Source organism: Papaver somniferum, chromosome 2, assembly GCF_003573695.1.
Source record: "Papaver somniferum cultivar HN1 chromosome 2, ASM357369v1, whole genome shotgun sequence".
In the NCBI taxonomy this organism is placed as follows: domain Eukaryota; kingdom Viridiplantae; phylum Streptophyta; class Magnoliopsida; order Ranunculales; family Papaveraceae; genus Papaver; species Papaver somniferum.
Genome location: NC_039359.1, coordinates 214511613 through 214525067, shown reverse-complemented (window position 1 = coordinate 214525067; position 13455 = coordinate 214511613). Strand labels below are relative to the sequence as shown.

General features: G+C 37.2%; 2 protein-coding genes across 2 annotated transcripts; both read left to right on the top strand.

Moving 5' to 3' along the window:
• The first annotated feature begins 3909 nt into the window (after nt 1-3909).
• On the top strand, nt 3910-10983 carry LOC113350465 (serine/threonine-protein kinase tricorner-like). Its single transcript, XM_026594600.1, has 13 exons — nt 3910-4240; nt 5167-5341; nt 5579-5662; nt 6319-6560; nt 6701-6944; nt 7909-7988; nt 8946-9030; nt 9172-9303; nt 9393-9506; nt 9803-9847; nt 10026-10098; nt 10251-10304; nt 10410-10983. The coding sequence occupies exons 1-13, from the start codon at nt 4029-4031 to the stop codon at nt 10496-10498; spliced, it is 1629 nt and encodes a 542-aa protein (XP_026450385.1). The 5' UTR covers nt 3910-4028; the 3' UTR covers nt 10499-10983.
• Nucleotides 10984-11432: 449 nt separating this feature from the next.
• LOC113352823 (benzyl alcohol O-benzoyltransferase-like) lies at nt 11433-12780 on the top strand. The gene is made up of 2 exons (XM_026596591.1): nt 11433-11891; nt 11983-12780. The coding sequence occupies exons 1-2, from the start codon at nt 11433-11435 to the stop codon at nt 12778-12780; spliced, it is 1257 nt and encodes a 418-aa protein (XP_026452376.1).
• Nucleotides 12781-13455: the final 675 nt, after the last annotated feature.

The following is a 13455-nucleotide window of genomic DNA, read 5'->3' as shown; positions in this document are numbered from 1 at the left end:
AAACAGTAGGAGGAGAAGTCGATGGTGGAGTTAGATGAGTACGTAGATGGTGTTGGGCCAACTTAAGATGGTAGCAGTGGAAGGATTTGAAGAGAGAACAGGAGATATAACACCAGCATCAGTAGCATACGTAAAAATAGACTCATCAAATATGACATGACGAGATATGTAAATGCGATTACTCTTAACTTCAATACACTTATAACCTTTATGACGATCACTATAACCAATAAATACACACGGTAGAGTTTTAGGTTGAATTTTGTTCTTTCCAAAATGAGTCAAGAGAGAAAAACAACGACAACCAAAGGTTTTCAAAAAATCATAGTCCGAAAGGCGATTGTGCATAATAGAATACGGAGATTGATTCGATAAAACAGCAGTAGGTAATCGATTGATCAAATAAACAGCTGTAGCGTAAAATTCAGCCCAAAAAGTTTCAGGAAAGCCACTTTGAATCATTAAGGCACGACCAGTCTCAGTGATATGTCGTATCTTACGTTCAACAATGCCATTTTGTTGAGGCGTGCTCGGACAAGAAGATTGACTAATAATACCATTCTCAAATAAGTAAGATTTTAATGGCTCAGCATATTCAGTACCACCATCAGTTTGGAGAATCTGAATGGTTGTAGAGAATTGTGTCTCAATCAAAGATTTGAAGTTAAGAAAGCAACGAAATACTTGTGTTTTATTAGACAGAAAATAAATCCATGTGAAACGAGAGCACTCATCGACAACTAAGAGAAAATAGCGAAAACCACAATTTGAATTAAAAGGTGCAGGACCTCATAAGTCAGAATGAATAACAACACCAATTTTATTAGAATAAGTAGCTCTAGATTGAAAGGGGAGACGAAGATGTTTAGCACCAACACAACTAGGACAAATAGAATGATAAAAAGAACTAGAATCAAAAGATCGATTCTATTTAAGATGCTGAAAAACACTGTTGTTGGGATGTCCTAAGAGCATATGCCAGATTGTAGGATTTGCACGAACAATTATCATGGATAGACCCGCCCCCTAAATTTGTTCCAAAACAGGTCCAATTTAAACTCCAATAAAAAATAAATAAAAGTATCATTTTTCTTGAAACAAAGGTAGTCAGTGATTCGGTTCATAGAGAGATCCAGCCTACTCAATCAGCTTAAGAATTGGTTAAATCAAAACGCAAACAAACCTAGTATAAGAATGAAAAAATTACAATATTGCTTTCCCTAAAACGGATGTAGTATGTGATTCACTTCATGGATAGACCCGCCCCACCAACTCTGCTCCAGAACATCTCCAATCCAAACCCGAACATGTCCAATAAAGAAGTAAAAGTATGGCTTTTCATGAAAGAGGGCCATATGAGATTCTCCTCCAGTACAGGCCCACCTCATTAAATCTCCTCGATCTATATGAAGTCCATTCCAAACCCGAATAAATTTAATCTAAATCCAATGGAAAAGTAAAAGGTTTTCTAAAATGAGGTAATATATTCATGATTCGCTTCCTGGATATACTCATCTGAGCCTGAAACTGTTCAGTCTAAACTTCGATAAATATAAATGATCGCTTTTCCTGAAACAAAAGTAGTATGTGATACATTTCTTGGACAAATACACCCCACTACATCTTCTCAAGAACAGCTCCAATCCAAACCCATACAGATCCAGTCTAAACTCCAATGAAAATGCAAAGTATCATTTTTCTTGAAATATAAGTACTATTTGATTCACTTCCTGGACAGAACCAACCTCACTAAATCTGTTCTATAATAGGTCCAATCAAACCTCAACAGGTCCACTCTAAACTCCTATAAAAAAAATTATCATTTTTCGAGAAATGAAAGTAATATGTGATTTGCTTCTTGGGTGGAACCACCCCACTGTATCTTCTTAAGAAATGGTCAAATCCAAACCCGAACAAATCTAGTCCAAACTCAAATGAAAAAGTAAAAGTACCTCATTTCTTGAGACAAGGGTAGTATATGATTTGCTTCCTAGACAGACGCACCCTCCAAATCTTCTCCAAAGCAAGTCCGATACAAATGCGAATAGGTCCGGTTTAAAATCCAATGAAAAAATGAAAAAGAAAAATAGTTTTTCCCTAAAACAGAGGCAGTATGTGATTTGCTTCATGGATTGACCTATCCCACTAAATTCGCTCGAAAAAAGGTCTGAGTCTAAACTCTTATACGAAAGTAAAACTGTCTCTTTTCCTAAAACAAAGGTAGTATGTGATTTGTTTCCTTGACAAAACCATCCCACTATATATGTTCCAGAACAAGTTTAATCCAAACCCGAACAGGTCTAGTCTAAACTCCAATAAAAAAATTAAGCATGTAGCTTTTCCTGAAACGGAAGTAATATGAGATTTGCTTTCTTAACATCCCACTCCACTAAATCTGCTCCAGAACATGTCCAATCCAAACCCGAACAAGTTCATTTTAAACTAAAGAAAAAGCAAAGTATCGCTTTTCATGAAAGAAGGTAGCACTTGATTTGCCTCCTGAACAGACCCACCCCACTAAATCTTCTCCAGATGAGGTCTAATCTAGACAAGAATAGGTCTAATCTAAGTCCACTGAAAAAGTAAAAATATCACTTTTTCTAAAATCGAGGTAATATGTAATTCGCGTCTTGGATAGAAACACTCCACTAAATTTGCTCAAAAATAGTTTTAGTCCAAACTCAAAAGATCTAGCCCCTAGTTAGCAGTTCGGGGTACGTGAAAAGTTCGGGACTGTAAATGTACGAGTATTATTCATTTTGACGAAATGTAAATTCGATTCACTATTTGGCCAACGATTTGTGAATGAGAGATAATTCGAAACGGCATAATTACATGTATAATTCGTTTTTGGAAATATGAATTCGGCAAACAAAATTCGATATGTATTAATCATCAAAGTATTTTAACGTAGTCTCTCCTTATATACTATGATTTAATGATTTGAATGAACTATACTTATGATACGTGTAATATAATCGACAATAAATGTACGTTGGTGGTGTTGGACTTATATTGGCGTATTTAAGATTTTAAATGTCAAAAATATAACAAAGAATGATAATTTGGTGATAACGTGGAAAAGTATTATACGAACCGTATAATTCGGTAATCCGCAAATACGCTTCGTTTTAGGATGAAAGTGCTAACTCGCAACGGCTTTATAGGTAGGAGACGTCGCTCGTTGGCACGTCCTTTTGTGACAACTTGACTAAGAGCAATTAAAGATCTCATGCCATATAACGAGGAAGTCTTCCTTCGCAAAACTAAGCAGGGATTCAGACGTATGGGTGATACGTGCATACTCGATAGGTACAGGCGGATTCGTGAGTTATACGAGAATAATTCGCGAATTTACTAACTATGGTCGAGTCTAAGGATAAGTCTTATGGTGTTAGTTTTGCTTCTAGATTAGACAAAAAAACGTTGCCTATTCTTCTCTTTTACTTCTCTCTCCAGATATATCTATAATGCTAACTAGTAGCCAGATAGTTGCGCTGATTCATTTAGCACAACCAAAATTCTACTTTTCACGTAATGGTTCAAAGAAATTGTTTTATTTTTTGATCCGACGGTTGAGATGGTTGCGCTGCTCCATTTAACGCAACAAAATTTTACTTTTCGCGGAATTGTTCAACGTATCTGGAATGACCATAAGACTTGAATGGGTATTTTAGCTGACGTGGATTCTAGGGGCTAAATTTAATGTGATTCGCTTCCTGGACAGATGCACCTCGTTAAATCTGCTCCAGAGTAGGTGAAATCCAAATCCGACCAGGTCCCGTCTAACTTCCGATTTGGAACACCCATCAAAGTCTGTTTCAAAGTCGTATCTAAACCCTACATCTTAAATCTAAAACGATCCATCAAAAAGACCAACGGTCCATATCCAACACCAGCAAATTTGTCCTGTTCTAAAATAATTACAATGCCAGGTCTGTATTACACACGACAGACAAGACCGCACACAGAGAAGAGAGATATTTTTTCCATCCATTTCTCTCCAGTACACAACTGAGAAAAAAATAATGGAGGGGTTGAAGGAAGAGGAGAACGGAGCTGCTACTGATGATGAACAAAACCTAGAATCAGAATCAGAAGAAGAATCCATGGAAGAAGATGAAGAAGAAGAAGAAGTATTAGGGTCAAGCTCAACTATGGAGAAAGTAGCTGCAGCCAAGCAGTATATTGAGAATCATTACAAAAACCAGATGAAAAACATTCAGGAACGAAAAGAAAGGTAATTATCATCATTTCTTATCACCCCTGAGATCTGATTTTACTTGATTTTCTGGATTTTTGATAATTTTGGGGTCAATTTTTTTTTTTTTTGGGTGGGTGGAATTGATTTTTGATAGTATAAGAGAAGGAATTAGAGTGATATGGGATATGGGTTTTTTTTGATTTTGGTGAAAAGGGTGTTTACTTTTTGTGAAAAAGTATGATTCTTTGTTGGTAGTGGAAAGTGTAGATACTCCATTTAAGTGGTTACCTAAAATAGGTTATGATGTTGTCAAATGTGAACAAGAGAAGCTAAAGGAAGAACCCCTTTTATGTTTAACAACTTGATTTTGGTCTAGTACTATGAAACACCAGTGGGTTTGGAGGAAAGGGATGTTTTTGTGAACAAAATCGATTAGGATACTGGAAAGTAGATTCGAGGGACTAGTTAGTGTCATTTTAGGATTGGAAAGTGATGATTGAGTTGTTGGTAATGGTTTGAAGACTGGGTTATCCTTTTTAGAAGTTCAGATTGAGATATAGTGCACCCTAAATCCTTGGAGTGGTGAACCTTTTGGGGTTAACACCATGCAGGATGTGAAGGTGTGGCTGGTGCAATGTCAGCAGTTGGGAGTAGCTTGCATGCAAGGGGCGAGGGTTTTATCATTTGTGTAATGCTTTGTCAGAGAATGTGTAGTAATGGAAGGTTTTAATTGGGGTTAAGAATCTGTTCAATAACATATGTGAATGGTGAATAATACTTAAAGAGTGTATCTAATGTTAACCTAGTGAGGCCTTTTAATGTCGTGCATCATGGATAGTGAATTTTGGTAAACATTTTCTGCGTTCTAGGTACAAGAATATGTCCACTCCTGCAGATACATCCACCATCTTACTTGATTTATGTCTTTACGTTGCCTTTCTTTTTATTTGGTCACATTGCAGACGATGGGTGTTAGAAAGGAAGTTAGCTTCTTCAGATGTCCCTCGAGAAGAAAAAATTAATCTGATCAAGGATTTAGAGCGGACGGAGACTGAGTTTATGCGTCTAAAGAGACATAAGATATGCGTAGACGACTTTGAGCTTTTGACAATCATCGGGCGAGGAGCTTTTGGGGAGGTCAGAGTTATTCTCAACTCATTTGTTATATATGTTGAAAGTTCTACTGTACTGTCAATGTTTCATTATTTGTATGAAGGAAGAGTTTGGAAACTTCAAATATTTTCTCTGGCATATCTTGTTTTTGAATGTTGACCTGTTAACTAAAAACTTTATGTGCTTCCAAACTTCCACCTTTAGTTTAAGTTTTCATTGTGTCAGATTAATTGGGTGCTTATAGTATCTTATTTAATACAGGTTAGGCTATGCCGAGAGAAGTCAAGTGGCAATATTTATGCTATGAAGAAACTAAAGAAGTCAGAAATGGTTCGAAGGGGTCAGGTGATAACCAATCCTTCGATTTGATACTATAATGTGGAAGCTAGATTTCATCATATGTAGCGGCTGACTGATATTCTCTTGAGAAGCAGACTAGACATGATTTTCATGTTTATCATTATTATCATCCTGTTGTTTCCCGTTTGTTTTCTGATAGCAGAGCTTTTTGTTTTATGCACTCAAAACAGCATATGCAATTACATAGGATAATGATACAATCATAGAGTTTTTGCTCAATACTCAATTTATTCTTCAAATTATGAATTCCTTAAGACATTAATGTATCTGAAGCTGTTATAGAATATAGATCCAAGTAACCGCTGTTATAGAATATAGGTACAATCATAGAGTTTTTGTCATTCTGTTTATTAAGCTCATGTGATCCTTGACACGTTTATTCAAAGACGGTTGAGCAAGGTAAATGCCTCTGGAGGATGAGGTTCTTACTAGTTTGAAAGAATGTGTCTATGTGTAAACATTTGTTAACAAATAGAAAAGGCTGCTCCCAGATATATGCTGTATCTTATCATTGGCTACTAGTGCAACATAAATATCACATTAAATACTGCTGCTGGTTAGCATCTCCAGTCCCTTACCATTTCGTTAAAATGTGTTTATGTATGCATGCTTGCGTTACCTGATAAGGTTTTGTTTTCTAGGTTGAACATGTTAGAGCTGAAAGGAACTTGCTCGCAGAAGTTGCCAGCCACTGCATTGTCAAGCTCTACTATTCGTTTCAAGATTCTGAGTACTTGTATCTGGTCATGGAATATTTGCCTGGTGGTGATGTGATGACCCTGCTCATCAGAGCAGACACCTTAACTGAAGATGTGGCTAAATTTTACATCGCCCAAAGTGTTCTTGCAATAGAATCCATTCATAAACATAACTACATTCATAGGTTAGTCATCTGGAGTCTGAATCTTGAGTTGCTTTACTAGGATTAATAACGGCTGAAAGATTATTCCTGGATTATGTTTGAATATCTGTAATTGCGTTGAGGATGTATTTCTCTTATTATTTATGACCATTGCTTTTCAGAGACATTAAACCTGATAATCTTCTGTTAGACAAGAATGGTCACATGAAGCTGTCTGATTTTGGTCTCTGCAAACCTCTCGACTGTTCAACATTATCCGCTTTCAGAGAAGATGAACCCATGGATGGTGAAAATGTGAGGGAATCAATGGACATTGATGGACGCTTGCCAGATAAAGCCAATGGAAGCATGTGGAAAAGTCCTCTTGAGCAACTTCAACATTGGCAGATGAACAGGAGAAAGCTGGTAAGCAGTTCATTGTGTTGTCAGATTTTCCCTCATCTTGGAAAGGCAACATCTTATAGCATGCTGTTCTATGATCCCAAATCCCAGTTACTTCTTGCGTCCATATGCTTAGAAAATGCTCGGTCACGATCAAGTATATCTAGATATTCGAGCCTAGGGAAGTTGTGTTACCTTTTCTTATTTCCTTTTGGGAGCTTTTTTCCCAAATGTGAATATTCCATGAAAATAGTATCATGTAGAACATGTCCTCGTCAAACACAATCTTATCGCGTATCTTGTTTTCACAACTATTTCCTCAATGCAAGTTGTCCATGGAAAGGGTTCAATAAATGTATGCCAGATTCGGTACCAAAACCCTTTATAGATGATAGACATCAGGCAGATGAAGCGTCGTAAGTCAAGGCAGAAGCCAAAATTGACTGCCATATACAATTAGGTTCTTTTTGTTGTTATATTAATACACGTGCACAGGACCTGACAGCAGAAAACCTGATTTCAGAACATCAATGATCTTGGTCATTTATAACTGCTGGATCTATGCTGAAGCATGAGACTTCTTCCTTTGCACCTTTTGTGAATTATAGTTGCCCTCTTAGATTTTTCTAATTATCTGACCCTGATCTGAGGCTCTCACTAGTATATAACTTTATACATTTACAAATATTTTTTGGCTTGCTTTAAGTAATTGAAATGTTCCAATGAGAAGTTGAGTAAGAGGTAACAAACAGGGGCGACTTTTTCTTTTATTTTCCCACGAAATATCATGCTGAGCAACCTGAATCATTACTGTCAGGCATCTTTGAGGTTTCATATGGGTTCCCAGACTCCCTCATAAATCATAATGTATAAGCGGGAAAAATTTAATATTAAACCGGTTTGTTTGCTTTAGGGGTGACCGCCATTTCTCAAGTATTTTAAATTATTACCACATCACATTAATATACTAGCGCTTCTCTTACCACAGGCATTTTCTACTGTTGGCACACCAGACTATATTGCTCCAGAAGTACTTCTCAAGAAAGGTTATGGCATGGAGTGTGACTGGTTTGTTCATTTAAATCTTTCCAGTGTTATGTTACTTCTAAAGCATACTTCGCATTTTTAAATGATCAAGGGGTTAAGGAGACCAAACCAACAAAGAAAACGTACAAAAGACACTCGAGAGTAGAGATGTTCCCAGTTTGATCATATATTCAACATTTCAAGACTATAGCAAAGGAAGGATGAAACTCTAACACACCCATTCTAGTACAAATAGCAGTCAGAAAAACTGCTGTTCTGTTCGATTCTTAAATACATACTCAACTCTAGCAGACCGACACCTATTTCCTTTGTGAAACATTACCCCTTACAGTAACTTGAGTAACAGATCTACTTCCGGATCTCTGTCTTTATCTTAAAAGTAGTGTGGTATTCTATTTTTAAAGGAAGTACATATTTGAGTCAGAATCGTCTAACTTTTATGAGTCTTGGTAGAGAACTCAACTTTTACCTCCTTGAAATGAGATGCGATTTGGTGATATCATTTAGTAGCAAGACATCTCTGTTTCATTTCCCACCCACCATTAGCGGCAGAGAAAGCCAGTGAGAGTGAACTTAGTTGGAGCATCCTGGAGCTGCGCCATTTTATTTATAAAAATCATCTAGTCATGGAAAACTATTTATGGCCAAGCATCGGAAGATGCTTCATCCATGTAACTTAGAATATGGGCACCTGAAGAATGAATGAACCAAATCATCAGGTTGATTAGGTATATCATACAAGTTCTCTAGAGGATAAATTGTTGATTTACAATGATGTCCATCCATTCCATCTAAAAGTTACTTCTGTGAGCTGGACTGAAATTCGGCCGTTGTTTTCTTAAGACATTTATAACTTAATGCTATTATTAGCTTTGGAATTTCAGTCTTTTACCGTCCATCATTTTATTGTGAAATTTAATACCAAGTATTGCATTGACATGGTTTCACTTTGTATTCTTATCATGTCAACTTTTGCAGGTGGTCCTTAGGTGCCATAATGTATGAGATGCTTGTTGGTTATCCCCCATTTTATTCCGACGATCCAATCACTACATGCAAAAAGGTTAGTAGATGGGTTTAGGATAATATATTGTGTTCTAAATTTCTATGATGAACTTTGATATTGTGGTAATCACTTGTGTATTCTTACCTTGCGTCTCCTTTGTGTAAGGGTTAATTCTTAATGCTGGTTGTCCATTGTCAGATTGTGCACTGGAGGACCCACTTAAAATTTCCGGAGGAACCCAGGTTGACACTTGAAGCCAAGGATCTTATCTGTAGGTTACTATGTGATGTTGACCATAGGTTAGGTACAGCAGGGGCAGATCAAATAAAAGTATGGTGTTGAATTTGATAAGTTCATTCCACTGCGAAATTTAAGTGATCTTCTAATTCCTTATGTTTGTTGCAATTCTACATGGTCAGGCTCATCCCTGGTTTCAAGATGTTGTGTGGGACAGACTTTATGAAATGGAGGCAGCATTTAAACCAATGGTTAATGGGGAGCTAGATACTCAAAACTTTTTGAAGTTCGATGAAGTATGAATCTCAACCACATTCTCTCTATTATTTTCCAACAAACCTTTGCGCCATGTTTGAGAACAGTTTATTCATGGATATCTTATCGATTTTGTGCAAGGGTGCTCATTACCAAACCTTTCACCACTATGGCAATGGCCCAGTAATTGTTTTTACATATTCTTGTGCATATCAATTTTTTGTCACATATAGATGGATCTTTGCTGGATGTTCAGTTGTTAAAGTTCAAGTATATTCTTAGTATGGAAATAACTGTAAATTCATTAACGAGATAAACTATTTGGCTCTTTTCACAGTTGGATCCTCCTCCAGCAAGAACTGGTTCAGGACAGTCGAGGAAGGTATGTAACTTACTGAGTTATCACTCTTAATATTTAATTTCGGAACGGGTCAACAGCTCTATTGAATTAGCTTTACCAAGGTTATGTCTACGATCAGCTAAATTGGAACAAACTTCTGCAGTACTTATGTGTTGCAATTGACTCTAGAAAAATCTTAATATTCGAAATTCTCTCACAGGTGCTAACTTCCAAAGACTTGAGTTTTGTTGGCTATACATTCAAGAATTTCGATGCTATCAAAGGGCTGCGTGGTAGGCGACTTCTATTAGTGAAGAGCTCATTTCTTTTCTTTTTTTAGCTGGAAATGAGTATTAGCTGCTTTATGTTTTGCTTGAAGTTCCATTACATTTATAAGATTACAATTATCCTTCTCATCCGTCTCTTCTTTGTTTTGTTTGTCCAGAGCTTAAGAGGAGTAATACACCAACAAGACTACCAACTATAGAAGCCATCTTTGGTAATAGAGTACATTGAAGTTCAAATAAATTTCTAATAAATGCCATTCTTGTTATCATCATAGTTTATCCATTCCCAAGTGTTTGATTTCAATTTTTCTCCAAAGGTTATTCAGCAATGGACTACACTACAAAATCGAATGAAGAAACCGAGAGGCACATGCTTGAATCATCGGGCGAGTCCATGTCTCCATAAAAAGCAATGTTGTTGACAATGTGAAGCATCTGTTGTACCAAATGAAGCGCTCTAGTCTCATCCGGGTGAACTTCCTGCTTATTTTCAGTCAGGTTTTTCCCCAAATAAGCATTTTCGATAAGTTGGCTGAACTTGCAGAGCCAGCAATGAAGGTGTACAGTAATCTATGGAAGGACGTCTTACAGAAACCCAATGTTGGGGGTTAAGTGATTAATAGTATACTGAAGGGATTGTAGTAATAGCAGTTTTAGGACCAAGAATTCGTAGATAGATTTGTGTATTGAAATAGCTTAGAGAGATGAGAAATTTTATATCCTGGATGCCCAGGTTGGCTGAGCATAAAAAAAGTAAAAGAAAGCCTTCTCTTGTGGCAGTTTCTGGGCTCATTTTCAACTTTGCTGATAATTTCATGAAACTAGAAAACTTCTTAGCTGTGTTAGAAAGTTGATACTGTTAGTGCGCAAGTAAATTGGTTTTTCTCTGGATATCTGCTTCATTTTTTCATTATTGCGACATTGATTATACAGTCTGAGGTTTTTCTTTTCTGAACAACCAACGGCACACTTGCTGTTGCTGGCATGTGTGAAATTCCCTTCATGCATTGCAGAACACCCAGGCTGTGGCATAATAACCAGACCTAAAAACAAATCCTGCATCTTGTTCTGCATTAAAGGATCTTTCCATGCACGAAGCCATTCTGGGCCAACTTCTTGTTCTGGGAATAATCCAGCCTAACCTAATCTGGCTTGTAAAGTTACACCTGATCATCAGAAAACAAGTGAACTTACACTTGGATGATTTTCATGTTCACTGGGTAGGTATGCCCACCTTGATAAGAATGCATCGAGCAACCAACTCAAAACCGTATTTCTGTCCTTTTCAATTTCCTCTTCTTCAACTCAACAACTAATTCCCTGGTTCTAGTCATCAGAGCATGGCTTTCTCGTCTCTTGTGTTCACTGTACAAAGACGAGAACCTGAACTAATCGTTCCAGCTAAACCCACACCTAATGAATTCAAATACTTGTCTGACATTGATGATCGGAAAGGTCTTCGTTTTCATGTCCCCACAATTATTTTTTATCGCAAAAAAGACTTTTGTAAGGCTAGTACTTGCAAGCCATATGATATAGTGGGTGTCATGAAGAAGGCATTAGGGGATACACTTGTTTTTTACTACCCATTTGCTGGTAGGCTTAGAGATGTTCCCGGAGGTAAGCTAATTGTTGAATGCACTGGTCAAGGTGTATTGTTTGTTGAGGCTGATGCGGATGTTAGTCTCGAACAATTGGGTGGTGATTTCCTAAAACCTCCATTTCCTTGTTTGGAACAACTTCTTTACACCCCATCTAATTCTGGAGATATTTTTAGTTGCCCTTTGTTGTTTGTACAGGTGATATGGTTTGACAAGTTAACATAAAAACTGTCCGATGGTAAAGTAAATTTCTCGCCTAACAACTAACATACATTCTGAATGGTCGCAGGTGACTCGTCTTACGTGTGGAGGGTTCATCTTTGGCCTTAAACATAACCATACTATTTGTGACGCTCAAGGCTTACAACAGTTCGTGAAAGCTCTAGCTGAAATTGCTCGAGGCGAAGTCTCTCCATCTATTCTCTCCATCTTACTCAATGCTCAAGTCCCACCACACATCATGTTTGCACATCGAGAATATGATGTTATATCAAATTATAAAGAAAAACTTTCATCCCTTGATGACATGGTTCATCATTCCTTCTTTTTTAGCGCTAAAGAATTGACAGCTCTAAGGAAACAAGTACCTCCTCATCTCCAAGTATGCACCACCTTTGAGTTGCTCACTGCTTGGTTATGGAGATGTCGAACAATTGCAGTTGGGTACGATCCCAAGGAAGAAGTCCGTGTGGTTATTGCCGTTAGTACACGTGGGAAATTTCACTCCACATTACCAACAAGATTCTATAGGAACACAGTTGCATATCCTGTGGCGGTGTCGCCAACTGAGAAGTTGATTCAAAATCCTTTGAGTTTTGCATTGGAGTTGGTGCTGAAAGCGAAAAATGAAGAGTACATTAGAGCAACATCGGATCTAATATCAGTAAAAGGGCGACCTATCATTTCTATGGTGCAGACCTATTTTGTTTCTAATATGAGACGCATGCAGAATGCTGATGAGGTTGATTTTGGGTGCGGAGAAGTAGTGTACGCCGAGCCAGCAATACGCGTTCATCCGACTTTGAATTATTGGATGTCAAGCCCTTTTTATCCTATACGGATAACATGGGAGACAAAGGTTGTTTAGTACCAGTTTTTTTGCCAAGTCCCGCCATGAACAAGTTTTTGTCTGAGATGGAGAGCATTAGGAATAAGACGACATCTGTTCAGGCTATTCAGCCAGAGAATCCCAAGAATTCGTCGACATCGTTTCATAGAAAATCTTCCTTGTAGAAGGAATGAACACAACTGGCTCCTTGGATAATGACTACAAAATTTCATAGCTTGGTTATACTGTAGTCTAATGGTAAAGTGCCAGAGTTCGGATCTCGACAGTAGCACCAGGGTGGGAGAAATAGCATGCATTTTCCTATAAAGAGGTTTAGCCCAAAAAAAATAAAAAAAGTTCATGCATGTGAATCGACCAATGTAAGTAATATATATGTATAAGTGGACTACATGCAAGAGCTAGTGGCGTCAAGAGTGCCACTACTCCCTTGACAAAAGATTTTACAAGCCAACACCAAATTAAAAGTGTCTAAATTATGAGTTCTGTGTGTAGTCATAAGATCAACTAAAACAAAAGAAACGATGTTGTTATAATTTCTTTCTTTTTCGTCATTTTCCCTTCTACTTCTTTCATGGTAACTGAAATGAAATATCCCATAGACAACATTGTCATATAACATAGTTGAACGAATAAAAATCTTCATGGTTTCAATATGGATTTTCAACGTTAATGTGTTGCATTTTTTTGGTCCAA

Coding starts and splice junctions, on each gene's coding strand:
- LOC113350465 (XM_026594600.1), top strand. CDS start 4,029: ATGGAGGGGTTGAAGGAAGAGGAGAACGGAGCTGCTACTGATGATGAA. Junction 9,304..9,392: donor CAGGGGCAGATCAAATAAAA/GTATGGTGTTGA, acceptor CTACATGGTCAG/GCTCATCCCTGGTTTCAAGA. Junction 10,305..10,409: donor AACTATAGAAGCCATCTTTG/GTAATAGAGTAC, acceptor TTTTCTCCAAAG/GTTATTCAGCAATGGACTAC.
- LOC113352823 (XM_026596591.1), top strand. CDS start 11,433: ATGGCTTTCTCGTCTCTTGTGTTCACTGTACAAAGACGAGAACCTGAA. Junction 11,892..11,982: donor GCCCTTTGTTGTTTGTACAG/GTGATATGGTTT, acceptor GAATGGTCGCAG/GTGACTCGTCTTACGTGTGG.